This window comes from Panthera tigris, chromosome D3 (assembly GCF_018350195.1).
Source record: "Panthera tigris isolate Pti1 chromosome D3, P.tigris_Pti1_mat1.1, whole genome shotgun sequence".
NCBI classification, from domain to species: Eukaryota; Metazoa; Chordata; class Mammalia; order Carnivora; family Felidae; genus Panthera; species Panthera tigris.
The window spans coordinates 29,372,669-29,400,181 of NC_056671.1; the positions used below are offsets into that span (position 1 = coordinate 29,372,669).

At 53.3% G+C, this 27,513-nt stretch overlaps 2 protein-coding genes across 8 annotated transcripts in view; both read right to left on the reverse strand.

Moving 5' to 3' along the window:
• Positions 1-28: 28 nt before the first annotated feature.
• On the reverse strand, positions 29-14,711 carry AIFM3 (apoptosis inducing factor mitochondria associated 3). 5 transcript variants are annotated; one of them, XM_042961829.1, is made up of 22 exons: positions 14,656-14,704; positions 14,247-14,432; positions 12,665-12,785; positions 12,057-12,225; positions 7,707-7,920; positions 7,349-7,458; positions 7,023-7,132; positions 6,883-6,927; positions 6,558-6,654; positions 6,369-6,481; positions 6,002-6,088; positions 5,478-5,569; positions 5,239-5,369; positions 5,032-5,147; positions 4,847-4,918; positions 4,707-4,770; positions 4,039-4,115; positions 3,806-3,923; positions 2,300-2,398; positions 1,941-2,016; positions 1,287-1,391; positions 236-372 (listed from the first exon to the last, which is right to left on the reverse strand). In XM_042961829.1, exons 4-22 carry the CDS (start codon positions 12,085-12,087, stop codon positions 333-335), a joined length of 1,797 nt encoding a protein of 598 aa, XP_042817763.1. In that variant the 5' UTR covers positions 12,088-12,225; positions 12,665-12,785; positions 14,247-14,432; positions 14,656-14,704; the 3' UTR covers positions 236-332. The 5 variants fall into 5 exon arrangements, with proteins under 5 accessions (XP_042817766.1, XP_042817763.1, XP_042817765.1 ...); XM_042961833.1 differs by lacking the exon at positions 236-372 and adding an exon at positions 1,700-1,713 and having other exon boundaries at positions 1,314-1,391; XM_042961831.1 differs by lacking the exon at positions 6,883-6,927.
• Positions 14,712-20,502: 5,791 nt separating this feature from the next.
• Positions 20,503-27,513, reverse strand: part of CRKL (CRK like proto-oncogene, adaptor protein) — a 37,131-nt gene continuing 30,120 nt past the window's right edge. Inside the window, exons 3-4 of one of the 3 annotated variants that reach the window (XM_042961498.1) lie at positions 26,575-26,679; positions 25,382-25,497 (exon numbers count right to left, since the gene is read on the reverse strand). In XM_042961498.1, coding sequence (XP_042817432.1) covers positions 25,492-25,497; positions 26,575-26,679 — 111 coding nt within the window. In that variant the 3' untranslated portion in view covers positions 25,382-25,491. Of the gene's footprint in view, positions 24,102-25,381; positions 25,498-25,942; positions 26,680-27,513 lie in introns of those variants that run through there. The other 2 variants (XM_007091066.3, XM_042961497.1) reach the window with 2 other exon arrangements.

Below are 27,513 nucleotides of genomic sequence, written 5' to 3' on the forward strand. Positions count from 1 at the left end.
GATCTGCAAACGTGTGCATTTTAATTTTAAGATAATATCTAATATGTTGCAGGGTCCTGTAGGGAACCAGTCTCAAGAAAGGGAGAAGAGGACAGGCCTGTCCTGCCTCCATTGTCAGCCATCAGTGGCAGCTGAGGCCTTGGGGGGTAAGCATCTCCTGGAGGCAGCAGAAGCCTCTCTGGAGGTGAGCCAGGCAACCGAAGGCAAGCACAGGGAAGGCTCAGGTTCTGCCCTGGGGGATCCTGGGAAATTGGAGGTTGGCACCTGCCCCCAAGGCTTGGCCTCTGTCCCTGGTGCCCCAGCGTGCCTGCCCAAGTCTGCTGCATGCGAGCTCAGGATCCTTTCCCTGTGAGCCAGGACATGTCGCCGGTCCTGCAGGAATGAGGGGAGGAGGAGTCAGGGTAGAAGACAGAGGGTTCCCCACTTGGCACCATGAACAGCTGATCGCTGAGGACAGCAGGGGGCCTGCTCTGTGCCAGGCCCTGGTGCCCAGCAGGAATGGGTACTTAGGCATAGAGGGAAAGACCATGGGGTACAGGCTCTGGGCTTAGGTGGGAAAGGCTCAGAATGGTCAACAGGAAGGACAGAGAACCACGTACTTGCTGTGCAGCACAAACAGCCTTTTCGAAGGCAAGAGAGAGAGATAGAGAGAAGGCCAGGAAGAGAGCATGTCATTCATCATGTTCCCTCTTGGTTCTCCATTGTTTCCAGCCTGAGGCCTACCCCTGTCCCGTGGCCTCCAGGATTTCCCCAGTCCCTGGGCAGGGGGAGGGGGCCTCTCTGCAGGCAGTTTAAGCCTACAGGGTGACTCCCATTGGCACCAGCCTGGGGTGAGGGGAATAGCTGACATCCAGTGTCTCCCAGACACCAAAAAAACCACCCAACAACTCTATGTAGGGTGTCCCCAGAGGCATCACTAGCTGCCTTTACCTCCCTAGCTTCTGCCAGTCTCAGTACAACCATGTCCAGTTGGATGTCCCATGCCAGGTAACTGCCTAAGCAATGGCTTTGACCAAGGGCTTTGACCCCTCCCCACAGCACTGGGCCTGCCCTGGGACAACAGCTTTTTCCCCTTCTATCCCCCAAGAACACAAATAACCAGCCCATTCACAAAGCACAACCCTTGTCCCAACCACCCCATAGTCCTGATGTTCCATAGACTGATGTGGACCAAGAATAGGGGGAAGGCTCTGTAGGGCTATGGGGGTGGCTGGCTACCAAGGACCAGTCCCTTAGGGGACCTCCTCCCCCTCCCCCACCCCCATATCTCTGAAGCCCACACTCACTCCACCTCCCGCTTCCGGATGGCACGGCCCGAGGCTAGCACCTCAGCCACCTTGGACACGATTGGATCGTAATTCATGCTGGCCACAGCAATCACCTCATCGCCTCTGCAGGGACAGAGTAACTGAGCCTGAGGACTGCCCAGCAGTGGCCTCTCTTCTTAGAGACCCTGATGTACTCCTCTTCAACTGGGGCCCAGGGAGTGATCTTACCCAGGACAACAGAAATATTCTGAGCACCCAGCCCTCCCTGCTTTGCTTGGCCCAGCATGGGCTTTAGGATCCTGCCAGAGGCCCACTGAGGTTCCAGTCTTTCTCCTCAGTGGAGTTCAGAGCTGGCTCCACTCCTGGGATCACCACTCTCTCTCTCTACCTGTGTGATTTTCCTCAGCGTCAAAGCAGGAGTCAACACCCACCTCAAATTGCTGTCCTGAAGATAAAATGTCCTGTCTCAGTGCGTGGCTGCTGGAGTTATTACTGCCCCACCTCCTCACATTCCCTTGGTGGGTCTCCTGCCTAGCTGCCTCCCTTGGCCACTTGGTCCATCTTTCAGGTAAGTCCCCTCCTCTGGAGCAGAGCTCCTCTGGGATGAGTTCCCCTTCCCGACCGAGCTCCCGCTGCTTCAGCGGCTGCCACGTTCCACCCAGTTGCTCTCACTTGGTGTAAAAAGCCACGAACTTGAGCTCTTCCAGATCCCCCTGGATGATGACGTCGTCGAAGCCTTCTCCGTACCCTGTGGGCCGTACAGGAGGGGATGGGGCTCCCCCGGGTCAGCGTCCTGTGGCCTCCTAAATCCCCCCTGAATACCCCACCAGGCCTTGCTCCCTTTGTCCTTTTAGGTGGTCCTTTTAGTCCACCCCTAATCAGTTTTCGCTCTTCCTACAGCTGACGCGGCCCCGCCCCTAGGATGCTCATAGCCCCGCCCGAACTTCCAAGCTCCACCTCTGCGCTCCGCACACACCTTAGCCACACCCCTAAACGCACTTGGCCCCGCCCCTGCCCGGGCCTTCTGTTACCAGCGTAGCGCAGGCTCCTGCCAAACATGGCTGTCCACAGGTAGGGCACGGTGCTGATCTCCGCCTCCTGCGCCAGCATATTCTGGGCCGCCACGCGCCCTGTAAGACTCAGGGTCATGAGATCCCCGACCCTAGCCCCGGCCACCCCTACACTGCCTGCCGGGGCTCTCTGGGGACCTCTGACATGTGGAGCTACTCCTCCTTGCTTTCCCAGAGGTGAACAGGTGCATCATTGCTCAGCCCATTGCCCACACTCAATTGCAGAGGAGACACCTGGCTCAAAGCCAGTCACTTAGATTGCTTCTCTAGAGAATTTGAATGAAGTGCCCCACATCTAGAAGGTCTGTTTCCTGGCGTTGTTGGGCTGCCTCCATTTCAGGTGTGCACCCAGACAATAATCGGACACATCAGGTCTGAAGAATGGGGCACAAGTGCCCAGGGAAGTAGGGATGACAGCCACACCCAGGGCCCCAGAGAATAGCGTGGGTGCTTCCCAGTTCATATTCCCAGGCCCCACTGGACCCTGTAGTTGGAGGGCTATGAGAGCCTCCTAGACCCTCCCAGTTAAACCTTAATTGTACTTGACTGATGAGTGGTCTTTGGTTCCTTAAAACCAGCACCAACTTTAGACCTTGAACCTGAGCAGATATTGGTACCAGGAGTGGGATTTCAGGCAGCAGATGCTCAGATAATGTGAAGTGAGAGAGGAGAGGTGAGCGCAGGGAGTCAGGTGGTCCTCCCCACGAGGCAGCTAACTTGCTTGTACCTACATCTTAGGGACTCAGACCAGGTGTTCACAGTAAATGAGGCTTCAGGGGCATGGTGACCACCAAGTGTGTGTGTGTGTGTGGTGGGGGAGCTATTCGTCATAGAGCACAACAGTTCTCCACTGAGCCCAAGTTTCCAGGCCCAAATGGCTGCCTCCCAGGGGCCTGCATGAAACAACTGTGTTCACAGAGCCAGTCGAGTGGCCCAAGGGAGACAGAAGCACTGAGTGGGAAGGTGGCCCGTGTCTTACTAAATCCCTTTCTCTCTCCCTGGGTGACTGTACAGGTTGGTGAGGATGAAAGGAAAGGAGGGGCTGGTGGAAGGATGGGGTGGGACACTGTGGCTAGTTGGGTGGGGTGTCCTGAGGGCACTGGAGGGGCGTCTGTGGATGGGCCACAGGGCTTGCTCTGTCAGCTAGCTTTTTTTTTTTTTTTAAGTCAGCTTCATGCCCAGTGAGGAGCTTAACATGATGCTTGAACTCACAACCCTGAGATCAACACCCTGAGATCAAGACCTGAGCTGAAATCAAGAGTCAGATGCTTAACTGACTGAGTCACCCAGGCGCCCTGTCAGCTGGCTTGATCACCTGGAGGAGGCTCCCAGACAGGCCACCACAAAGCCTTGAATGTCTAACCCAGAGACCGGGACCCAAGGCCAGCAACTGAGGAGTGGGCCTGGGGGAAGCTGAGACCCTGGGACAGCCTCCCATCCCCTATCCTGCCGCAGGGCTGGCCATACCCTGGGCATGAGCCATCTGCCAATGTGGGATGTTCACTTTCCGATTGTTTCTCCAGGCGAGGGGGAAAGTGACAGCATCGCCAGCTGCAAACACGCCCGGAACGTTGGTCTGCATCATCTGTGGGGAGAGGGCCCAGGGCTCTGTGGGTGGCACAGTGGCCTTGACTTGGACATGCCACTACCCCCGGCCCAGCACCCTGCCTGCCCCCGCCACCACCACCCCCCAGCCCCACCTTGTTGACAGGGATGAAGCCTCGGGAATCCAGATTGATGCTGCTCTGCCTCAGGAAGCCCGTGGCAGGCACCGCACCTGACAAGACAGGGGCCACCATGTCCATTCCCTGGTCCCTCCCTTCTCCCACCTCATTGTCCTCCATGACCCATACCCTTCACTCACCACAATTCAGCCCCAGACCATTCATCCAATGGGCTGCCCATCCTGCAGCCTTCATGCATCCTGTCCCCTCTGCCTGGACCCTCACAGACCCTGTGCCTCCCATGCGGCCTCATGTATCACCTCCTCTGAGAAATTCCATGAAGCCCTTGGTAGGGTCAGCATGCCATACCTTCCCAGCCCCTAGGCTGCCACCTCCCAGCTCTGTCCTTTCCCAAACTGGCACCTCAGCTGGAGCAGTTTGAGGCTTGTTTGTGTTCTGCAGCCCACATGGGGCAGGCTGTGGAGTCGAATATTTGTGGGCAGCAGTCACTGGGAGCATCCTCCATGCCAAGCCCTGGCTAAATGTGGAACACCCATTCCCTGATAGCCTGGTGAAGTGGGTATGGTTGGGGTACCCATTTTACAGATGTGAAAACCAAGGCCCAGGGAGGGGAAGAGACTGGCCCAAGGCCATTCTGGAGCATGTGCAGGTGCTCATTTGCACCTGCCTGCCCACCCACTCACCAATGCCCACAACACAGACGTCAGCCCGCACAACCTTGCTGCTCTTCAGCACGACCTCCTTCAGCTGTGGGGAGGGGGCGGGTTAGCAGGTAGGCCCAGCTCCTGGGAACAGGGGAGAAGGGGCAGGAAGAAGGGCCCACCTTTCCCTCCTGGGCCCGTAGCTCAGACACCTCTGTCTGCATGTAGAACTTGACCCGGTTGTTCTCAAACATCTGTCAGGGAAGGTGGGCAAGAAGGCCATGGATGAGAGCATAGCCAGGGGCTGGGCTGGGCTGGGTGCCTGGAGTTCTGACAGCCCAGGTGTCGAGAGTCAGAGTGGGCTTACTTTCATGAGGGCACGACCGACACGTTCCCCCAAAAATCTCCTGAAGGGTGTCTCCTCCAGCTCCACCACGGACACTGAGTGGGCCTTTTCAGTCAGATAAGCAGCCACCTCCATCCCTAAGGGGTGGTACATGGTAGTCTAGCACCCTGCACCCTGGGACCAGCCATGACAGCCTGACCACTGCCCCCACCAGCCCCGGCTGCTCACCCAGGAAGCCAGCTCCCACGACCACTGCGTTGCGGCCCCGGGCTAGCCTCACCACACGATTGGCATCTTCAGGTGTCCGGATAGTGAACACGTTCTCCACCTCTTTGCCTTTGCAGCTCAGCATCTTAGGGCTGAGATGTGGCCAGCATCAGTGAGGGGCTCCCGGCACCCAATCCCTCGCATGCTGGCTGGTGCCCTGCCAAGTGCCAACAGGGTACAAGGGGGAGACACCCTCCTACCTGCTCCCTGGTGCGAGAAGCAGCTTGCTGTACTCCAGCTTGAAGCCATCCTTGAACACAACCTTCTTGTTTCTCACGTCCACCGTAACCACCTGCAACCCCCGCCGGGCAGAGTGTGGGCCTGGCCGTGGACTTGGGCCTGGCTGCCCCTCCGAGCTCCTGCCAGACCCTCTGAACAGGAGGTTCCACAGGCACTGTTCCTGCCACTTGGATGGTCCTCTTTCCCTCACCTGGCTTCTCCTTACTGTTTAAGGTTCTGACATCACCTTCCCCTCAAAGCCATCCTTATGCTCTCCGGCCCCAGCTCTGAACAGATTTCTGCATGTGCCCACAATCCTGACTGGAAGAATATCCAGTGCTGCCTTCCAGGCCTGGAGCACCCCCGGGAGGGCCTAGACATCAGGGCCAAGAGGGCAGAACACCTCCCCCCACCACACACACCTCCAGGGGCCTGCATGGCCTCACATCATTTGTGGTTCTCACTAAGCCTTCCCCAGACTTGTTTCTTAGTCTTGGCCCCATACCTGGGCCTCGGTGAGCACCTCGATGCCATAGGCTCGGAAGAACTCCTTGGGCCTCAGGGCCAGCTGCTCAGGCTGTGCATCCAGGGACTGCAGGAGATAGCTATCTTGAGATAAGGCCAGGTGGCCAGTGTTCCATTTTGCAATGGAGGACCCAATGCCTAGCTGGGCCCAGGTCACAAAGGGGCTGCAGAATGGAATTCACCAAACCCACATCTTTATAGGGTACCACAAACAGGCCTGGTCTGAGCAGAGAGGCAGCTGGTCAGACCCCCAAGGGGTGACAAGCAAGGCGCTGAGAGGGCCTGACTGTGCCCAGAGAGCTAGGGGTCTGGGGCCTGCCTGGGCTCCCATTTGCCCCTCCTCCCACCTTGCTGAGCTTAGGCCGGTCATAGGGGAGGTGCCGGTCCAGTGTGCACAAGACGATCCTGTCTGAGAACCCCTCCTGCCGCAATGTCTCTGCACATACCAAGCCAGCTGCACCTGAGGGGATGGTGCTGTGGGTTAAGGGACCACCTCTCCCCCACCCTGCCCTACCCCTCATAACCTCACCACCAACCTGCGCCTACAATGAGCACGTTGGTGCTGCTGCTGTGGCCAGCACTTGGAGAGATACACTTGGCCATCACTTTGGTTCTTCGCTGTAGCTGCAAGGCCTGGGGATGTCCAGAGAGCAAGAGGCAGCTGGGAGCTGGAGTCATGGAATGGCATCCTCCCTATGCCATCATCCCAGCAGGCCAGGTCCTGCTGCTGCAGTCCAGCCTCATCCCCACTGTACAGTTTTCACTCTGCCCCCAGCCACAGGGCCTTTGCACATGCTGATCCCTGGGCCAAGATGCCCTCCTCACTTCTCCTTTTTGCCTGAGCCCAAGCCACGCCCTCACCTGCTTACTGGCTCGGACGTACACCTTCTCCTTCTCAATCTTCACCTGCAAGGGCTGTGTTGCTCAGGACCAGGTTTTGGGGGGCTCCATCCCCTGCCCTGCACCCCCAGGCTCCCACCCTACTGCCCCCCTGGCCCCACCTGGAATTTGTGCAGACTGTCCAGGCCAGGGAAATCCTCTAGGTCACCGGTGCCGATGTTGAAGCAGGCACCATGCCAGGGGCAGCGCACCCGGCCACGGGACAGCACACCTAAGGGAAGCAGTGCTGGGCTGGGGCCACAGGCAACAGCTCCCCTCCCCTGTGTTCCAGCAGCTGCTCGCCCCTCCCCACAGCTCAGGAGACCCCCACTAATAGATGAGACCCTGGAGGTCCAGGGAAGAGCCAAGCCAGCCTGTGATGGTGCAGTGGCCAACCACCCTTCAGGGAGGTCCCACCCCACCTCCTGTGTGTACTGGGACAGCTCACCTTTCACCAGGGGTGCACCATAGTGTGGACACTTGTGGCCCAGAGCGTGGAACTCCCCGTTGTCCTTCACCAGCAACACTTTCCCCCAGCCCAGCTCTACTTCCCGCATCCTGGGGAGGGGCTGCACTCAGACATCAGGCCAGACACCAGGCACCACCTCTGGTGGGCACCTCTTCCCAGAGTCTAGCTTTCTGGGGAGCAGGCCCAGACCAGGAGAAGCCACACTGGTGGTGGCTGGCGCAGGTGCTCGTCAAGGGCTCCCTCCAGGCCTCCCAGCCCACCCCATCCATGGCCTGCACCATGCCTTCCCATCTTGGGCCCTCTGACTGCTCCCTGCCCCACTAGACCCAGCACCCACTGGCCATTCTCGAGGTCCTTGACATGGCAGATGGCGGCCTCCACACAGTCCTGAGCACCAGGGTACGGGTGAGGGGCGGGCAGGCGCTCCTCAGTGTGGAAGTGGCGGGCTGTGCCATTGCCCTGGTAGGCCCGGGGACTGCCCTTCCCGCTGGCTGACAGCTCCTCCTTGCCCCGCTCCTTCTCAGGCAGCACCACCTCGATCTTGAGCTCCACTGTAGGGTAGACAGGGCAGCACTGTGAGTTTCCAGCCCTGCCCACCTCCTTGCCCACCCCATAGGCTCTGGGCAGGCTGGTCCCTTTGAGTTTGAGTTCTCTCCTGTGCCTCCACCTCTCCAGAAAGCCATCTGCAACATCAGCAAAGAGCCTTAAAACAGGCAAGAAGCAGGGGCACCTGGGTGGCTTAGTTGGTTAATTACCCGACTCTTAATCTCGGCTCAGGTCATGATCTCACAGTTCATGAGTTCGAGCCCACACTCACAGTTCATAAGTGCTGAGCTTGCTTGGGATTCTCTCTCTCTCCCTCCCTCTCTCTGACCCTCCCCCGCTCAGGAGCAAGCACAATCATGTGTGCACGCCTGCACTGCACTCTCTCTCTCTCTCTCTCTCTAAATAAACAAACTTAAAAAATTTTTTTTTCATTAAAAAAAAAAACAAGCTAGAAGCAGAACAGAGACAGCAGGAGGTGAGCTGGGTTGGCTTGATTTCATTCCTGCATGTTTTCTTTTTCAGTAACAAATTAGTGAGGGGCCCACAAATGGAGCTCCTTTGACCCTGAAATTGCCTTTTCTCTAAGAATTTATGTGGGGGGAAGAACCCTGGTGGCCTGAATCCTGCTCTGATTCCAACTGCACAGTCCCTGATGGAGAAGGACATCCCTGAAGGATCAGGGGCACGTTTAGGGTCTGACTCCAGGGAGAACAGGGCGTTCAAACCTGGGTATGGCTCATTTCCCGGCCAGTGAATCTCGGTAATGGGAAACCAAGGCTTTGTTGTTCTGTTTGCAATGTTCCCATAGGTTTGAGATTTTTTTTTTAATTAAAAAAAAGTGTACACACAGTATTTTCAACTTCTTAAAATAGCTATGCTCACCAGTTTAAGAATCCATCATTTGCCAAGCACTGGTTTTTCAACACCTTCATGTGCAAGGGTGTGGGGCCTTGGAGGTGAACTGTACCCAAAGGGATGGGTGCACAGGGACTGTACAGAGGGGCATGGGGCCCACCTTGAAGCTTCTGTGGTGCAGATGCTTCCCCAGAGTGCCCGTGGCGACTACTCTAAGCAGTCAGTTAGCCAGAGACTGTCATTTTCTTCTGTATATTTCTCTGCATTTTCTAAATTCCCTACAATGTGCCTGGGGTATTTTTCTAATTAGAAGGAAACAATAAACAGAATTTTTAGCAGCAATAATCTGGCCTCCTGGGCTGAGTGATGGAAGCTAAGCCCCTGGCACAGCATGGGCCCAATGAGGAAGCAGGAGTCCAAGGAGTCCCAAGTCCCAAGGCACCAGAGCCTCCAGCCCTCTCCCCTTTTCACCTCTTCTCCCCTCCACCCCAGACCTGACACTCCAGAAATAAACACAGAGTCACACCTCTGGGCCTTTGCCTAGGCAGTTCCTTGGTCTGGGTTGCCATTCTTCCCTGCCCTGGCTCACTGCTGCCCATCCACTTGAACAGCTCAGGTGATGCCTCCTCTGGCTGCCCACTCCCTGCGTGTCCCTCCTCTCTTGCAGAGCTAATCCCCCACTGGCTTGAAGCCTGGGAAAGTAGAACCCCTCCCCCTCCTTATCCTCAAGTCTCAGCCCCTAGCCTGGCCCAGGCGTGGGAGGGGAGGGAAGGGGAAGGGGGGTGGTTGAGGTTCCTCCATGATTCCAGCTGGGCAGGAAGGGAGCACACCACCAAGCTGAAGCTGTTGTATCAGGTGGGAGAAGGGGGAGGGGTGCGGGTTTAGGGTGGGGTAGGTTCTTTGCCTCCATTTCCATACTTTATGTAATAATGTTAGAATGTTTTGAGAAGAATTAAAAAGGAAAATACTCCTGGACTCAGCTGACACCAGCTATGTGAACGTAGAGAGGGAGCTCACAGGAACAGCCTGGCAGGGGCCCAGATAACAACCAAGCCAGGCTGTTTTCATCCTCCACCTCCTTCCAGAAGGCTCCAAGGAGCTCGCTGACGCAGTCTAATGGGAAGCCATTAAGTCAGGAACAGTAGTGTAAAGGTGGATGGAGAGGGTGTCTCTGCTCACCCATAGAGCCAGATCAACCCTAGCAAATGATTCCCAGGTGCCCATGTGACCATGGGCTCCTGCCTTAGCCCCTTTGGACTGCAGACGCCTTCATTATAAAACAGAGAACAGTGCCTACCTCTTTGGTGATAGTCAATGCTGAAGGATTTAATATATGTAACCCAGAGCAGAAGCTCAACAGATAAAGCTGGGTAGTAGCATTTTATTGGTGAGCTCTGAGCTTCCTGACAGCCATGGCAAAAAGGGAAAGCTGTTAGGTAGCACTTGTGTCCTATTAAAAGGCAAGTGACCAGATGCCAAGAGAGCTGCACTTCCTCCTAGTTCTGAGCTTAGTGTGGGTCTGGCCTGGAATACTTCCTATCAGGAACACAGAGCCAATGGAACACAAGGAATACAGAGTGAGCTCAGGAAATGTGTGCTGATGTGCTCCAAGTCAGAGTCAAGCAAGATAGAAGGTGAAGAATTTGCACAAAGACCTTGGGCTTGTTGTGGTCTCCCTATAGCCCCTGCTGACCCCAGCTGAACTTCTATGGCCCAAATGCTCTCACTCCCACAACCTGAAATTTCCTGAGCCTCACCCTTGACCTGCCCAGTGTTGAGTGCCTGGGGTCTAAAATCTTGCCCTTCTGCCATAGCTCCACAGGGGAGTCCTGGAAGCAGGGAACCTAGCTCCTAAAAGAGGGGATAGTAACATTCTGCACAGCCTCCTGTGTGCCAGGCCCTGTGCTAAGCACAATAGTCTGCATGAGGGGGTGGAGGTGGGGGGCAAAACGGTTAGCCCCACTTACACATGAGAACACAGCAGCACAGAGAGGTGAAGTCACCTGCCCAAGGCCACACAGCCAGGAAGGGGCAGGGCTGAATTTAGGCTCAAGAATGCAAGTTCTTACCACTGCCTCTAGGGTGGTGAGAATGGCCAGCTCCTGAACTGGGAACTTGGGGCCAGGGGCCTCAGGCAGGCCAGCCTGTTGAGGCCCTTTACAAGAAACTGCAGATGGCACCCTCTGCTCTTGGCTTCCTGCCAGCCCAGTAGTCCTACAGGAGCCAGATTTGGGACCAGCTAGCATTTTTCTGCCCACTTCGGATGGAGGAAGGCTGAGGTCAAGACAGTGGACATCATTTGCCCAAGTCATACATGGAAGCAGGAAGGGTGGTAGGATCAGGCCCAGGGCTGGGTACCCACAGCATAGTCATGGGGGGAGGGAGAGCTGGCTCCTGAGGCAGGTGAAGGGGGTGTTCCTCTGCCTGGCAGGGCATCAAAGGTCTCTTCTTGCCCCAAGTTCTCCCTCAGACCCAGGAAAGAGAGAATAGGCTCATGTGTTCCAAGGTAATGGAGCTGATGGGTATCAGGTAAGGGGAGCTGGGGCGAGCTGGTTGGGGCAGGGTGGCCTGGGTGGCAGGTGGGCGGGGGCACTGAATAGGCACTAGAGAGGCCAGTAACATGCCTCCGTTCTTTTGCCTTCCTGAGTGTTGTGAAGAGAGAAGAGGGAAAATAGGGGCTGGAGAGAGAGCCCAACAGACAGGGGTCTCCATGGAGAGCAGACCTGGGTCTCCCTTAGCATCTGTGAAGCCCCCACCTCTGGCCAGAACTTCTTGGGCCAGGCAGGGCAGGATTTCATGCACAAATGGGGAAATTCGGCCCAAGGTCACACAGGACATCAGAAGAGGTGAACACTCCACCCTCATGGCAACTTTGAGAGATCAGGCTCATTTTGTAGAGAGTGAAACTGAGGCTCAGAGAGGTAACTTGCATGCCCTGGGTCACATAGTGGCTGAGGGTGTCCTCAGAGTCCCTCTTCCCCAACCCTAGGGGACACTGCCCCCCTCCCCTCCCCCAGGGCAGGAGGAACGGGTAACTTCTACTTTTCAAGAAAGATTCAGCTGCTATTCCCACCACAAACACCCAAATCCCCAAATAAAGAGGGGGACCCATTGGAGGGGATCCAAGAGAATGGCTCCAAGCCCCCACTCCCTCCAGCCTTCAGGGAATTAACATTCGGAGCCGGCTGCCGCCCGGCCTGACCTACTTCAGAGGCAGAGGGGGGAGGGGGAGGAGGGAAGAGGGAGGAGGAGGGAGGGGAGAATGAGGCAAGAAGAGAGGAGGTACCTGGCTTGGGCTTGGAGAAGCACCCACCCATGGCGAGTGGCCCACAGATGAGTGGGGGGCAGGTGCACAGATGGCTGTGGGAGTCCTAGGGTGCCCCCGGTGGGGCTGGACCCCCTGTGGCCCTTAAAGATGCTGGAGCCGCCATCCCAGCAGGAGCTGCCTCCAGGACCTGCAGGGGAGACAGAGGCATCTGTAGGGACCAGGGCTTTGATGGGGAATGTGAGTAGAGATACAGAGAGATAGAGACAGACTAGGGGAGGGGCTTCTGGAGGACAAGCACATTTGAGCTAGGAACCATGTAGGGGACCTTGGTGGCACCTCCCCTTTGAGGCCTCACTCTCCCCTCCCATCTTTGCTGTGCCTACTGCCTGGGGAGCCCCTCTGCTCCAACCTCAGCCATTCTTTTAGGTGTAGCTGCCTTGTCCAGTAAATCCTGATTTCTGCAACCCACTCAAAATCCAGCAGCTAGGGAGGCCACAATGCCTGGGGTCAAACCCCAGGGCACCTTGGCCTTCCTGGTCCAGGGGTTTCTCCTTCCTGCAGTGGGGGTAATGTTTAGTTTTCCCAGGCCCTGGCCCCCACCCGGCTGGCAGCCCCTGGATACCCACCTCCTCCAGGGACAGCCACAGCTTCTTCCTCCTGGCCCAGCCCAGAGGTGGACCAGCCCTGGAAGGCAGGGCGTGGGGTGGGGCAGGGGTCCAAGAGGCTGCCCAGCCTCTACTCCTCCTCCTAGTGTGAGTTAGGCCAGGAGAGACTGGGGGCGCGCGTCAGGGGGTGGGGTGGGGGTGGGGTGGGCCAGGCTACTTGTCCCCAGGGAAACCCAGCTCCATGGTGAATAGAAGTGGGCGGCCAGCCCAGGCCTGATGGGGTTGGGGGAAAGGGAGGCCAGGCACACAGCCCAGGCCCAGCAGTCATGAGCTCCCACCCTGTGCACCTCCCCCCTTCACAAATGTCCTCCAGGCCTATGGTGCAGAGATCACATCCAACAGCAGATGAGGAAACTGAGGGGCCAAGGGCTTGCCAAGGTCAGGCAGCAGGCAGGGCCATCCAGGTGGCCTCCCACTTCCCTCCCACCTTGGTTAGTTTCAAGATAGGAGGGGACCCAGGAAGCCCCCATATCACCCTGCAAGCCACAAAGCCATGGGGAGAGGTCACCTGGTCAGCAAAGAGATCCCTGCAGCCAAAGTCCTCAAGGCCACAGGGTGGGCCTTCTGGAAGATTCAGCTTACAGACTGGACTTTGGAAGGCCTGGGACAAAGCTGCCCTGTTTACAAATGATCTTCCCCCAGTCCATCCAACTGTCATCCTTTCTGTTTTCCCTGGAAGTTCTTCCTGAAGTCTAACTGGAGGTGGGGCTGGCACCTATTTGGTCTTGCCCAGATCCCTGCAAGGGCTTTGAGTGGGTGCCTGAGAGCAAGGGGGCCAAGAAGACAGGAGGAAAAGTTGGGAAGGACAATCTACTGCCTGGCATCTGATGTAACCTGCACTAGAGGCACCCATTATAATTCAGGAGGTGGTGGTACTTAAAGGCCACCTGGGCATACCGATGCCCTTTAACCCTCTCATCACCAAGGCAGGTCTGTAAGATTTGGCTACCACCTGCCCCACCTGTCCCCTTCCTGGGCACAAGGGGGCCCCTCCCCAGATCCTGGCTTCTCCTCTGGCTCAGCCATACCTACCTCCTTCCTGCCTGGCCTAGGCTTCATCTGCTGGGCCACAGATGTCAGAAAAGGTGGAACTTTCACTTGCTGCCAGTTACCTGTCTAGGCTGTTTCTCCCTTCCCAGGTGCCCAGGTATCTCAGACCCTCCAGGGCCTTGGCCCTGGAAACAGACTTGCTGGGGACTGAACCTTCCGCAGGCCTACCTTGTGCAGGCTGGCTTGGAGCCCTGCTGCCTCAAGGGCAAAGGTTCTTGCAGCAGGAGGGGGCCCTGCACCTCCCCCCCCCCGCCCCCCCGCCAAGATTTTGTGGAGTGCTGTCCCTTGCCTACAAACTACCCAATGCTGAAAAGTTGTAACAGTGCCCAAGTGCTAACTATCCACCAGGAGCCTGTGTCCTGGTTCACAGGGACACCACCCTCCCCTAAGCCAGTGCAGGCTAGACAGAAACAGCAGTGGGGAGGTTGCTGTCCAGTTGGGGCCCTCAGTTCCTTCTAGCGTTCCTTGGGATGGAATTCAAGTTTGCCCTCACCTGCTCCCCTGCTGGGCTCAGGCGCAAAACTCCCGTGCACTCTCCCTGCCTTTGCACGTGCAGTTCCCTCTATCTGGGAAGATCTTTCCTGCAGCCTTCCCGCTGGACCAGGTGCCCTCACCAAACCGGACGGCCCAGGAAGGGGGACGGGTACACCGCAGGGCCCCGCGGCAAGCGAGGAAGGGCCTGGCGGGGGAGGAGAGAAGGAACAGAGGCGCTCCAGCCTCCAGCATGTCTCTTCTCCCCGACTGCCGACCTCAGCCCCCAACGCGCCGGCCCGGGGTCCAAGATCTGAGAGCGCGCGCGAGCTAGCCCGGGTCGCGGGGACTGTGGAGCCGAGACCCGGCAGCCGAACCGGGATGGCGGGGACAGAGGTCAGGGGCCTGGGGTCCCCGGGGCGGGCGCTCACCTGGGTTCGGCGCCGGCCTCCGTTCTGGAGCCGCTCGGGGCCGCGGCCGCCTGGGGGGGAGGGGGAGGGGGGGGAGGAGCGGGCGGGGGCGGGGCCGGCGCTGCGGCGACACTGCGGCCGGGAAGCCCGCGGCGCCCAGCACCGCCCCGCCGGGTCCCTGCTGGTAGTTGGGGGTCGGTTCCAGGTCAGGGGTCAGGCCGGTGGCTTCAGAGTCCTCACAAAGGGTCGCGGGGTATGGGGAGGCATTCGGGGGCCCTTCTGGCCATGGACGCCGCCGGCGGGGTTTGGGTTCCCAGGGATCCTCTGGACCTTAGAGGGGCGCATAGCTGGGCAGCGCACCGGATCTGATTCTTGCTTCTTTTCTTTCTTTCCTAAGTCTTCGAATCGTCGGCGGCGGAGTGACGTGGGGAGTGGGAGTTGAATCACCCGGAGTAAGCTCCCCAAGAAGGAAAATCCAAATCATTTCCCACTACCCCATAGGTAACCTGACTACCTTAGGAGGCTCAGTCTCTTTGGTCTGCCTTCTCCCTACACTTAATACGGTCTATTTTAAATTATATTTTATTACATTTTCTTTTTCCCATCTGTCATTATATCAGGAGAACTTCCTGGATTCCTATAAATCATAATGCCCCCTGACGGTATGTCCCCTCTTCCAGGAAGCCCTCCCTGACCAGCCTCCCCAGACTGGAACTTGATCAGGCCCTGATATCCTGGCTCCTGGTTACCCCCTGTTTCACTGTCCTGACTGTCCTGATCTTCGCATTGTGTTCAGGTTGAGCTTGTACCTCCAGCAAACTGGAACTCAGTGACTATGTGGGAAATGAATGAATGATACTTTCTGGGGAAGTGATGTCACATCTATCATTAAACACATCAGGGCCCATCAACTCTGTGTCTTATTAGTGCTCCTTTAGTGGCTCGTGTTGGGTTCTCTTTTTTTTTTTTTTTTGCCACCTCTCCCCTTTTTGGACTTTGCTTTCCTGTAAGGATGACAAAAACAACAGCAGTAACAGTCACCTATGCCAGGCAGATACAGCCTTCAGAGAACGTCCTTTATTTATGTCCCACCCTGCCCAGGGGGACAAGCAACACTCTCCCTCATTTTACAGATGGGGGAATTCAGAAGGCTAAGTCTCACCCAGGGGCAGGACCAGAGCCTGCATGGGTCACACTTATGCAGGTGGGTGAGGGGCTGAGGCCTGGAGGAGAAATGTGGCAGGGCAAGACCATAACATCTGGCTTGGAAAACATCCAATGGGATGTTAGCAAAGAGGGAAATGGAACCCCAGGCTGAAATGTAGTAAGGTGACCTGAAGTGGCTGAGAGACCCCTAGACCTAGCAGACACCCCAAAGGCAGGGAGGGGGTTGCCAAGGTTTGAGAAGCAGGTGTGTGTAGGTGATCCCTGTCCAAGCCTGTCTCTGTTCTCCTTCCATCTACCAGCTCCTGTCAGTTTCTCCTGTTCCCGGTTCCCCTCAGACTAGGGGCTGGACGCCAAGGTGTGTAGGGAGATCCTTTGGAACATGAGATAGAGGCAATGTTGAACATTGGGATTGACACTGGCGCCCCCTGGAGGCAAGTCTGAGGGTCAGCAGGGCCTACCTGAGCTTTGGGGTTCTGAGGGCAGCCAGCCTCTTCCCTGCCAGACTTAGGTGGATTTCCAGATACAGAGACCTAAGTTTATCTAACTGACTCCCATGAAATCTTGGGGGCTGATACAGCACAGCCAACGCTTGAGTTAAGGCCAGCTGTGCCCACAGCTACAGGGTGATTCATTCATATAGAAACAGAAGTTAGGGGATCTCCAGTTCGGGGAGCCTGAGACAAACCCCATATCCCAGGCTCATCCCTGACTTGCTGTAGCTACTGAAGCCTATCCTCCCCCCAGCCCGGTTGGTCTACACAGTGTGAACACCGTTCTGGGTTCTCTGACTGTGGAGGCCAGCTCCAGCTCCTATTGACCTCTTCAGCCCCACCATGGCCCTCCCCAAGCTGCTGGCTTGCTGCCAGGACTGTCCTGTTTCCAGGTTATGGGGTACCCAGTCCTAATTCTAGTCCTCCTGGAGGGAGAGAAAGGCCAGAAGGGTTTTACTAGGGGGTGGCAAGGACTGAGGACAGACAGGCCCTTAGGAGTTCAACAGAGAGGAGATGGGCATCCAGGCAGAAGGAATGTCCAGGGAAAGGCAAGGAGGTATGATGGTAAATTCTGGGGAATTCAAAATGTGCCAGCCCAGACTGGCTTGGGTGCTGAGTTCTGGGCAGGAGCATAGCATGGAGGTATGTTACAGGGCCCAAGAGCAGCTGGGTGAGGGGTTTTCACCCCATGTGTCTTCAGTAAAAAAACACACCAACAAGTAGGACTGGCACTGGGTTGGAATGGGGCAGAGGGACCAGAAGGTCAGGAGGCACCTGGGGCGAGGATTGAGCCACAGTCAGCTTGAGGGCTGGAAGGTGGGCCATGCCCTTGTGGCCCTTACTTAGACCTGAAGATTTTCTATCATCAGAAGGATTGGCAACAACTTCCACACCCTCAATGACAAATGTCCTGGTTTAAGCTACCTCAGCCACGTGGAGGAATACTGTTCAACCATAAAACGGGTCTACAATGGGTTTGGAAAAATGTTGTAAATATTTTCTTATACATCTCTGGTGAAAGTGTAAGTTACCCTACAGAGGGCAATTTGGCAACACCTCTAAAAACTGCAAATACCCAGAGCCTTTGATCCAGCAATCCCACTTGGAGCAGCTCATTTTAATGCACCTGACCTCCTTGGAAAGGACATACATGTCCATCAATAGTGGATTGTTGAATGAGTAACCGTACATGTATATCATGTGGTACTATACAGTGGTGAAAAAGAACAAAGACAGTAATCTTTAAAACAGACTGGGGAAAGCAAGGTACAGAACAGTAAGTAAGTAATCTATGCTACCTTTCTGAACAGAAAACATTTAGAAAGGATATTTACAGAGGTATATTTGCTTGTATGTTATAGAAAAATTCTGGAAATATACATAATTATATTAATATATTATCAAATATATAATACATAATAAACTAGAAACAGGGAGATCCTGGGGAGTGGAATGGACAGTGGAAGGGATGTGCTTCTTCAGATACCCGTATTTTGAATGCTGCATCCTATGGATGTTTTTCCTCCAACGCTGAAGCCAAAGTCAAATCCCCCAAACTCCTCAGAGCTGTTTTGGGGGAGCTCAAGTGGGCTTCAAACCACTATTCGCGAATGGCTGGCACTGGGGCTTGGGTCCTTTTCCTCTGGTCACTGGGCCTGGCACAGCCCCTGCCCAGGTCTCTCTTCCTCTTGGTGCCCGTCCTGGACGCAGTTACGGGGCAGACTCCCAGTAACTCACTCACTCCCTCTTTCCAGGACTCGGCTGGTGGGCAGCTCCTGGAGCCCACTCAGAGGACATCCCCGCCCCCCGCCCCCACCCAGCCGCTGCCTCAGATTCAGCCTGCACAGCAAATTCCGCGGGGCTCTCGGGCGGGTGGGTGTAGGTTGCCCTCAAAGCGCGCCGCCTTAGCCACGCCCCCAGCCCCTCCTTCACCTGTGCCCGCCTCCATTTCAGAGAAGGCAAAGCTGAGACACACCAGCCCTGCCCTCCGGAGCCGCCAGGACCCAGGTTTCGTAGGGCCCCGAGCCCAGGAGCCCTGCGAGGGCAAATTCGTTGGCCCCGGGAAGCCGTCCGGAAAAGGGTAGCGCTGACGGCCACCGGGCCCCGCTTCGGTCTCCCCACCTTCTGTTTGCCACCCTACCTGGCCCTCGGCCCTGCCACCAGGAAGCCCAGGGTAGCCAGACCCCACAGCCCGCGATCTCTCCAGCCGCCGGGGACCTCACCCGAGAGCCATGCGCTCTGGACAACGTCCGGAAAAGGGCAAACCCTTTCTGGGACCTGAGGGCGGGGAGGGAGCCTCCTGCGGCCCCAGTGCACTGTGTTCTCTACCCTCACCCCTCCCGGGGTCCTCCTCTCCATCCCTCCGGGTGATTGTCCTCCTGCCCCCGACTCAGCGGCGGCTGCCCCCGGGACCGACGGCCGCATCTAGGCGTGGGCAGTGGCGGGGTCGGGTGGAAGGGGTCTGGAGGACGCGGTGGTGGTGGTCCCCAGAGCCGGTCCGAAAAGCGGAGAACCGGAGTCTAGGTGACGCAGCCGCGCCGGAGTACGTGCTGCAGCCGGGCTTCGAGCCCAGGACTCCTGGGAGTACCAGGTGTGTGTGGGCCGCGCCCGCGCACTGCTGTCCGAAGGCGTCCGGGTCTTCTACCCTCAGGGTCTTTCGCTTAAAGGCGGGACGGCAACTGGCAATCTCAACTGGCAGTCTTCCCGTGGGGTTGGGCTTGGGTTCTCGCCCCGGCGGACTCCAGTCTTGCTCTCCTAGCACAGGCAGAACATAGACCACAGCCCCTTGGCCCAAGACTTCGGAGAGCTGGAGGCGCAGGAGTGAGGGGCTTCAGTGGCACAAGTAGTTCTCAAACTTGGCTGCATACACCTCTGGAGAACTTAAAAAAGGGATCGAGGAAGGGCAGGTCACCTGAGGTCTCCAGGGGCTATGACAAAGCCAGGCACTCTCCAGCCCTGAGCTGTTCCCTCCACCCGGATTTCGTTGATTTCTCTTCCCCTAAGCAGCCAAGAAGCCATCCTGAACCCACCGAGGGCTCCACAGCAGCTCCCACTGTCTCGAGCCACCTTCACCCCGTCTGCACTATGAGCTCTCTAGGGCGGGGACAGGGATTCCCTCCAGCTTAGGTTGCGAAGACTTGGGGAACCAAGGTGTGCACGGAGACTTCAAGATCAAGGTCAGATCCCGAGAAAGGGCTGGGGAAGAGGGCCCATGCCTAGGCAAGAGAAGAGCCTCCCAGAACAAGGACCAAGGAGGAGACCATGTGAAAAGCGCAGCAATGTCACAGTTTTTACTGTGGAGTGAGGTTTCAAGATCTGGGCACTGGCCTCTGCTGGTGTGCACTGAGGCTAACTCAGCAGAGGAAGGTGGAGGGACAGCCACCCTCACCTGGTCCCATTTCCAAGGGTTTTTCCTGCCACAGAGGTACCCAGCTCAGTACTGCTGCTCAAAATACACCTTTTCAAACCAAGTATTCTTCAAAGGTGTCTCTAGGGCACTGTGTCTTCCAGAATGACTTAACAGTTTTGTATTCCCATTCAAGGCAAACTTTTCTTTCAAATTCTGCACTACCCTGAAAGTAGAAGCTAGGGAGTACATTTAAGCATAAATATGGACTGGTATCACTTCCTGAAACTCACTTTTGGAGGTTTTACTACAAAGAAATGTGGACCTCTCAATACATACACAAATTATGTGTGAGAACAGGGCTCTGACTCAGGGGATGTGTCAGGAAAGTGTCATCCCTACCCCCACCTCCAGCTGTCTACCTGAAGGTCCCTGGAGTTTATCAGGAAGGCTATATATAGACAGAAACAGAAGAGGCTGCTTGTTTTTTAGGACTTAGTTCCACTTGAAACCATTCAACCCTGGGTAGCTTGTGCTGAACAAATATTTAACAGACGTCTTCAGATACAGGTGCCTAGAAGGGACCTTGGTGGTGTAAACTGTGGCAACTATTGCTTCATCTTCAGAAGGCCAAGACTGAGCACCAGCCCCCTACAGCACCTACTGTGCTCACACATTGGGAACCAGCGGTTTCTCTTTTGTAGGGGGCTCCAAGTGTGGGGAAGGGCCAAAGCAAGATGCACCCTAGGAGAGGCACCAGTTGTTTCTGTGTTTCACAGGCATTCATCAGGTGCTAAACTGACTGGGAGGTTGATATGGGCTGAGAGCCTCCAGGCAGCACTGAGGAGACACCGAAACACCAAAGCCGCTGCTGCCACCACCGGCTGATGCAAGTTTTATTGAGACAATGTACAAACAGGCCATGGAAACAAGGGTTCTGATGCCGGGATCAGTAACGTAAAATGAATACAAAAATAAAAAGGCACTAATCTGTTAAGAAAAGACACTCAATGTTCTAAGAATATAAGTCATTTAATACTGTTAATTTTATAGCACAAAATAAAACAAGCTATGATCCCCAAAAATAATTTTAAAAGCTTACACAGAAAATATTATTGCCTGAAGTTTATGATCTTTAAGTTACAGGTCAAAAGTTTTGTGTTGTTGTTGTTGTTGTCATTTTAAAACACACAGTGAAGACCGTCTAGAAGCAAGGCCACTGTTCCTCCTGCAGAGACAACAACCCTGTGTCAGGGAACTGTCCTTCTACTCTTTTAGAATATACAACCAGCTCAGTTACCACACTGATATCAGTTAACCAGAGTTAGGTCTCTGGTCCCAGAGGGTGGAGTTTGAGGCAGAGCTCAGTGGTGTCCACAGAAAGCATTAGTCTTAGGTACTGTGTTAAAACAATCAAAAGTCACTCATTTTAAGAGGTTAATGAACATAATATTAAAGGATTAAATTATAAACACCTGGCAAAAAAACATATCATCCCTTTTCAAAAATAAAATGGTCATATTCCTCTGAGCAAACATTACAAGAGCAGTGGCTGTCTGCCTCGGCCTGTCTTGTCTGTAAACAGCTGTAAAAGAAAGTTAGCATGGAGCCAGGGATCCTTCAGCTCCAAGGAGGGAGCAGCTGTCTTTCCCCCCCTTTCAGTTTTCCAACATGAGCACAGAAGGTGTCTTGTCTGGGTGACCAAAGTTGTCAAATGGCAGCTAGTCAACGCGTGCTCCTCTCTAACCATGCCATCAGGTGGTAACACACCATGAAGAAATGACAAGAACAACTCCTGCATGGGAGGTCCTTTTCAGGATAAACAAGTTTTGAATCAAACTGTCAATGCCCTTCATAATTTGTTCAGTTCCCGAGTTAATTTAATATCCAAATATCTTCTTAGGTGACACACAGTAGAGCAGAGCCAAGTAGCAATAATGAACAATCTTAAAAGGAGACCAACCAAGGAGGCAAGGCAGCTCCTCTGGAAGATTCGCATTGCTTTCTGAAACAGGAAGTCTTTCCCAATCACTGGGGAACCCAGGCATGAAGCTGAGGCAAGGATGCAGTCTTCTGTATATTTAGTGTGATGAAGAGAATTTCCCTGCCTGATGAGAAAACTAATAAGGTCCTAAGTCAAAAAGGTACTACTTTTGGCACGTATCTTGAGAGTTCAGAACTCAAGGTTCACCATATTTCAGGCTCCCAATCTCTTGGGCAGCCCTGGAGACATGTACGTGGGCTGAAGTGACAAGCAGACTTATTATGAAGCCAAAGTAGGTTTGTGGGGTGTTCTGATTCTGAAGTGCTCTACACGAGGTGGGTCTTGCCATGGGCCAGCAGACATAGCTGAAAGGAAACCCTGCTTTCCAAAATGGCCATATACTTCTTATACTCTGAACCAAGCCCCTCAGCTAAATTTGGCTAAAAAAAGTCTTAAGGTTTGTGCCTTCTTTAAACAAGGCACATATAATGCTCACAACCCCCTTAGTACTGGGTCACTGGTTGCAAGGCAAGTGCTGCGTCCAGGCAGAGAGCAGGAATGCTGCCACACACGTACCACTTACTGTGGGAGCTAGGCTGGGCCTGAAATGAGTATGAGGCAACTACAATGGAGAGGCACCTTCAGAGCAAGAAGTGGCCACAGTTCTCCCTGACTAGGGAGAGCAGATTGCATTTTTTTCTGGGAAGACCACAGACAGGCAGCCAGTGATTTTTTTCCCAACTGATCATTAACTTTATCACAAGAACACTTTCAAGATTCTTCCATATGGCAGATACCAGCCAAATGAAATATGGATTTAAAGACAGACTGAAAAAATGGTTGTTTTGCTGGTTCCGTCATCAGAATATATCGCTCTAGCCCTCCAAACCTAAGACCCTTGGGACACAGGGCCATGGCTACAGCAGACGCTCAGCAAATGATGCAGTTACTCATTAGGTGGCTGCTACATTTCTAGGTCTTCTGTATTCATTCTGAGCTGAGGCCTGTCTTCACCAGTTTCCAGAAGGGAGAGCAGACTGAACTGCATGAAGGTTCCAGAATCCTAATCTGCTATGTGCACCAGTCGAGGGATCAGCCACACATTTGTATCAAGCGGGCTTATATGAACAGCCCTTTTTTTAGCTAACAAGGAAACAATAACATCAAATTGCTAAATGGTTAATGGTTCTCCCTAGTGACTAAAATCTGAGACATTAAATGCATTAACCAATTTGCAGAGCTTACATTTTCTTTGCCTGAGGGCATCAGAGACATACAGACTGGGGAACCAGTATTAGCAGCACCATCTTTCTCTGGCAGCCTTGTGAACTTGGGCTGTGGTGGCGAGGAGTGAGCCTCAGTGAGTAGAATTTAAAGATTCATTAATTATTTCAATGATTCTATGAACAACTTCATTTTTTAAAGAAACTTAATTCCTATACCTTAAAGGGGTGTATTCACTGAAACAGTAGACAGAAAATTGGCTAAGTGCGCCCCCCACATTGCTCCTGTCACTGGCAAACAAGGTAAGCAAAGGTTTCCCCAAATCACCCCTCACTCTGATGCTTTTGGGGACAATGTAATCCAAGAGGCCATGCACACAGCTTGGCACACTAGGACTGATCTTTTGTGGGCTGTTTGCAATATGGCAAAACAAGGTACAATTGGCAACCAAGACAATAAAGGCCTCTGCTTCAGGGCTGTTTTTTCCTTTAGTTACAGCAGCTTCAGTTTGGAAGCTCAGAGGCACGAGTCATTCCTTACAATACCACAAAAATCCAACCCTCTAGTTAAAAACCTGTTCAGAACACACAAATCTAATTAAGTCTTCCAAAACCAAACCAAAAGGAAAAAAGAAGAGCCAGATTTGGGGAGTTAAGGACAGAATTCCCTCTTCTGTAAGGTTCATTTGCTCTGTTCTTCAAACGAAAAACAAAATGGCAACTGAGCCACTGCTCTGTGGAACAGCAACGTGCAATGTCTCATCACGGCCTCAAGCTCCATCTGATGAACATGATAGAATCAGTCACAAGTACAAACAGGGCAGTGATGAGAAGACAGACCCTTTCCTCGTCAACTTCTCTCCACTTGTGTGCTTCCACCAGTACTTCCAGTTTATGATCCAAAAGAACTCTAAAATCGGCTACTCTTGACAACACGACTATGATACAAATGCCGAGGCAGCCACTGTGTGCATTCCAAATGGGTGTGAGAGACCGCCACTCTGCAGAAAGCTGGACATCGGCAATGCAGTGTAACTTGCCTATGAGAGAGAATGCTTTCCCACTTCAAAGAAGACTATGACAGGCAGAACAATGAAGCAGCAGGAAACAGGCAACAGCAATCACTCGTTTTCATCAGGGTTTTGAGGGTCAATGATTTTGACATGTGTAAAGGGGAAAAGCCCTTTGCGCCCATTCACTTCGCCTTCCCACTGGCCATTTATATTCATTCTTGTGACTTTCACAATGTCACCAACCTGTAAGGATGGAGAAAGAAGACAAAGTCAGCATTTTCTCTGCAAACAGGAGAAAAATAAAGTTTATTTATTTATTTTTGAATATTTATTTTTTGAGAGCAAGCAAGTAAGTGCAAGCAGGGGAGGGGCAGAGAGAGGGAACAGAGAATCCCAAGCAAGCTTCCTACTGTCAGTGCAGAGATGGCTCGATCCCATGAACTACGAGATCATGACCTGAGCCGAAATCAAAGATGGATGCTCAACTGATTGAGCCACCCAGGCGCCCCCCAAAGAAAGTTTACTTTATTTAAAAATAATTTTTTGGGGGGGGCGCCTGGGTGGCTCGGTCAGTTAAGCGTCTGACTTCGGCACAGGTCATGAACTCACGGTCTGTGAGTTCGAGCCCCGCGTTGGGCGCTGTGCTGACCGCTCAGAGCCTGGAGCCTGTTTCAGATTCTGTGTCTCCCCCTCTCTCTGCCCCTCCCCTGTTCATGTTCTGTCTCTCTCTGTCTCAAAAATAAATAAACGTTTAAAAAAATTAAAAGAAAATAATTTTTTTAACATTTATTTATATTTGAGAGAGAGAGAGAGAGAGAGAGAGAGAGAGCGCGCGCGAATGAGCACGAGAGCAAGAGCATGTGCACATTCACAAGCGTGGAGAGGGCAGAGAGAGAGGGAGACAGAATCTGAAGCAAGCTCCAGGCTCTGAGCTGTCAGCACAGAGTCCAACACAGGGCTCGAACTCAGGAGCTGTGAGATCATGACCTGAGCCAAAGTCAGAAGCTTAACTGACTGAGCCACCCAGGCACCCCAAAGTTTACTTTATTATTTTGTTTTTGTTTTTAATGTTTATTTATTTTTGAGAGACACAGAGACAGAGTGGGGGAGGGGCAGATAGAGAGGGAGACACACAATTTGAAGCAGGCTTCAGGCTCTGGGCTTTTAGAATACAGCCTGACATGGGGGTCGAACCCACGAACTGTGAGATCATGACCTGAGCCGAAGTCGGACGCTTAACTGACTGAGCCACCCAGGTACCCCAAGAAAGTTTACTTTTTTTTTTTTTAAACGTTTATTTATTATTGAAATACAGAGAGTCAGAGTGTGAGCAGGGGAGGGGGAGAGGGAGACACAGAATCTGAAGCAGGCTCCAGGCTCTGAGCTGTCAGCACAGAGCCCAACACGGGGTCCGAACTCACAAACCGCGAGATCATGACCTGAGCCGAAGTCAGACGCTTAACTGACCGAGCCACCCAGGCACCCCGAAAGTTTATTTTAAATAATACACACTGTTTTATCCAAAGGAACCTACCAATAAGCTCACTGCACTTCTCTTCAGGTGCCAAGATTATATAGTAAGTGAAGCAGCTTCTGAGCATAAAAGCACCCTTTTTTCTCCCCATCCTGGTTACTAAAACTCCAACAGGACAGAAATGAACACTTAACTCTCTGAGAATGGTTACAGTGAAGTCACACACACACACACACACACACACACACACCCACCCACCCACACACAAAATGTGTCTCCGCCTTAATTTACATGGGGTGGAACTGCTGTCACCAAAACCTCAGTAACCATGCTGCTTTCCCCAAGCAGCAATAATGTCTCCCTGAGTTGTCCATTCCTGGCTCCCCTCCCCTCTGTGGGGCAGTCACAGAGGGAAGGAAGCTCAGCTTTGAGCATCTTTTAAGGCCTATTTTAAATTAAAAAAAAAAAAATGTTTTATTCATTTTTGAGAGAGAGAAACAGAGTGTGAGCAGGGTTAGGCAGAGAGAGACACACACACAGAATCTGAAGCACGTTCCAGGCTCTGAACTGTCAGCACAGAACCTGATGCAGGCCTCGAACCCACGAACCATGAGATCATGACCTGAGCCAAAATTGGACACTTAACCGACTGAGCCACCCAGGAGCCGCTTAAGGCCTATTTTAAACTGCAGGGTGGTAGGAATTCTATCTACTATCAAAGGACAGGCACCAATTAGGGGCAGCTCTACTCATCAAGGGGAATGCAGCAATTTTGTTTTGGAAATGGTTTTCAAATTGTTCTGGAGACCCACAAAGCTCTAGGGAGGTGTTTTAAGGGCTCAACAAATGTCTGATTGGGATTTCAACTTTTAAAAATTGTATTTTATAAAATTATAGTAGGAAAAAGTACACTGAAATGTGCCACTGCCAAATTAACCTGTGCTGCCCTGCTAGCTGCTTTTCATGCAGACCTTCCTTGGAATGAAGCTTCTTTTGCTTTGTGTCTGATTGAAGACTCCCCCAAATGGCAAGGTAAAAGCTACAAGACACCTATCACGACTTGCAACAAAACACATTCAGAAATAAACAGAATGCTAAGATGGATCAGACTGCACTGGTCATTCATGTTATTTCCATGTTATTTCATGTTTTTTTCCTGCCCATTGTAATAGTCCACTGTCCCAAATGCCTTTTTAGCTAATTCTTATAAATCTCAACTTAAAAAAAAAAAATTATACTTACATAAAAACTTTTATATCTGACATATAGTGGGGTTCCATGCAGTATTTCGTTTGGAAAAAAAGGTTCTTCTGCTAAAGTTACTGGTCCAGCAAGCTGACTGCTGGCCTGGAATGATCAAAGATCACAGGGATGACAAGGCAGCTTTAGTAGTTCATGTGCACACAGATCTGGGCCATTAAGGCTGCCTCCATAAGTGTGAAGGCAGACCTCCTCCTACCCCTGGTCCCTTCTCCAAAGCCCTGGAGCTCAGAGGCTTTGGGTGGAGCCACAACTACCTCTCTTGGGTTACAAGGTGGGTCACTACCCTCTGAAGAAAAGGAGGTTATGTTTTCTGAAGCAAATCCAGAGGAGGAAGGTAGTCTTTGAAACAGTCACTTGAATTAGTTTCGTTCTTTTTTTTTTTTTTTTCAACTTTTTTTTTTTTTTATTTTTGGGACAGAGAGAGAGACAGAGCATGAGCGGGGGAGGGGCAGAGAGAGAGGGAGACACAGAATCGGAAACAGGCTCCAGGCTCCGAGCCATCAGCCCAGAGCCTGACGCGGGGCTCGAACTCACGGACCGCGAGATCGTGACCTGGCTGAAGTCGGAAGCTTAACCGACTGCGCCACCCAGGCGCCCCACTTGAATTAGTTTCTAAGATGACTAGGCACCTGGGTGGCTCAATCAGTTAGTTCAGCGTCTGACTCTTGATTTCAGCTCAGCTCATGATCCCAGGGGATCCTAGGCCCCTCACTGGGCTCCACGCTGAGTGTGGAGCTTGCTTAAGATTCTCTCTCTCCCTCAACAAAAAAGACTAGGACCAAACAGAAACACCAAAATAATAATAATAATAATAATAATAATAATAATAATAATAATAATGTTTACAAGGTCACAGGCTGGTTCACCATGAAGCAGGGGTAAAAGCCAGTCAGCATCCAGTCCTGGCCATTTGTGTCC

Coding starts and splice junctions, on each gene's coding strand:
- AIFM3 (XM_042961830.1), bottom strand. CDS start 12,087: ATGGGTGGGTGCTTCTCCAAGCCCAAGCCAG. Junction 6,089..6,368: donor ACCGGCCTAAGCTCAGCAAG/GTGGGAGGAGGG, acceptor TATCTCCTGCAG/TCCCTGGATGCACAGCCTGA. Junction 3,924..4,038: donor GCTTCATCCCTGTCAACAAG/GTGGGGCTGGGG, acceptor CTCTCCCCACAG/ATGATGCAGACCAACGTTCC.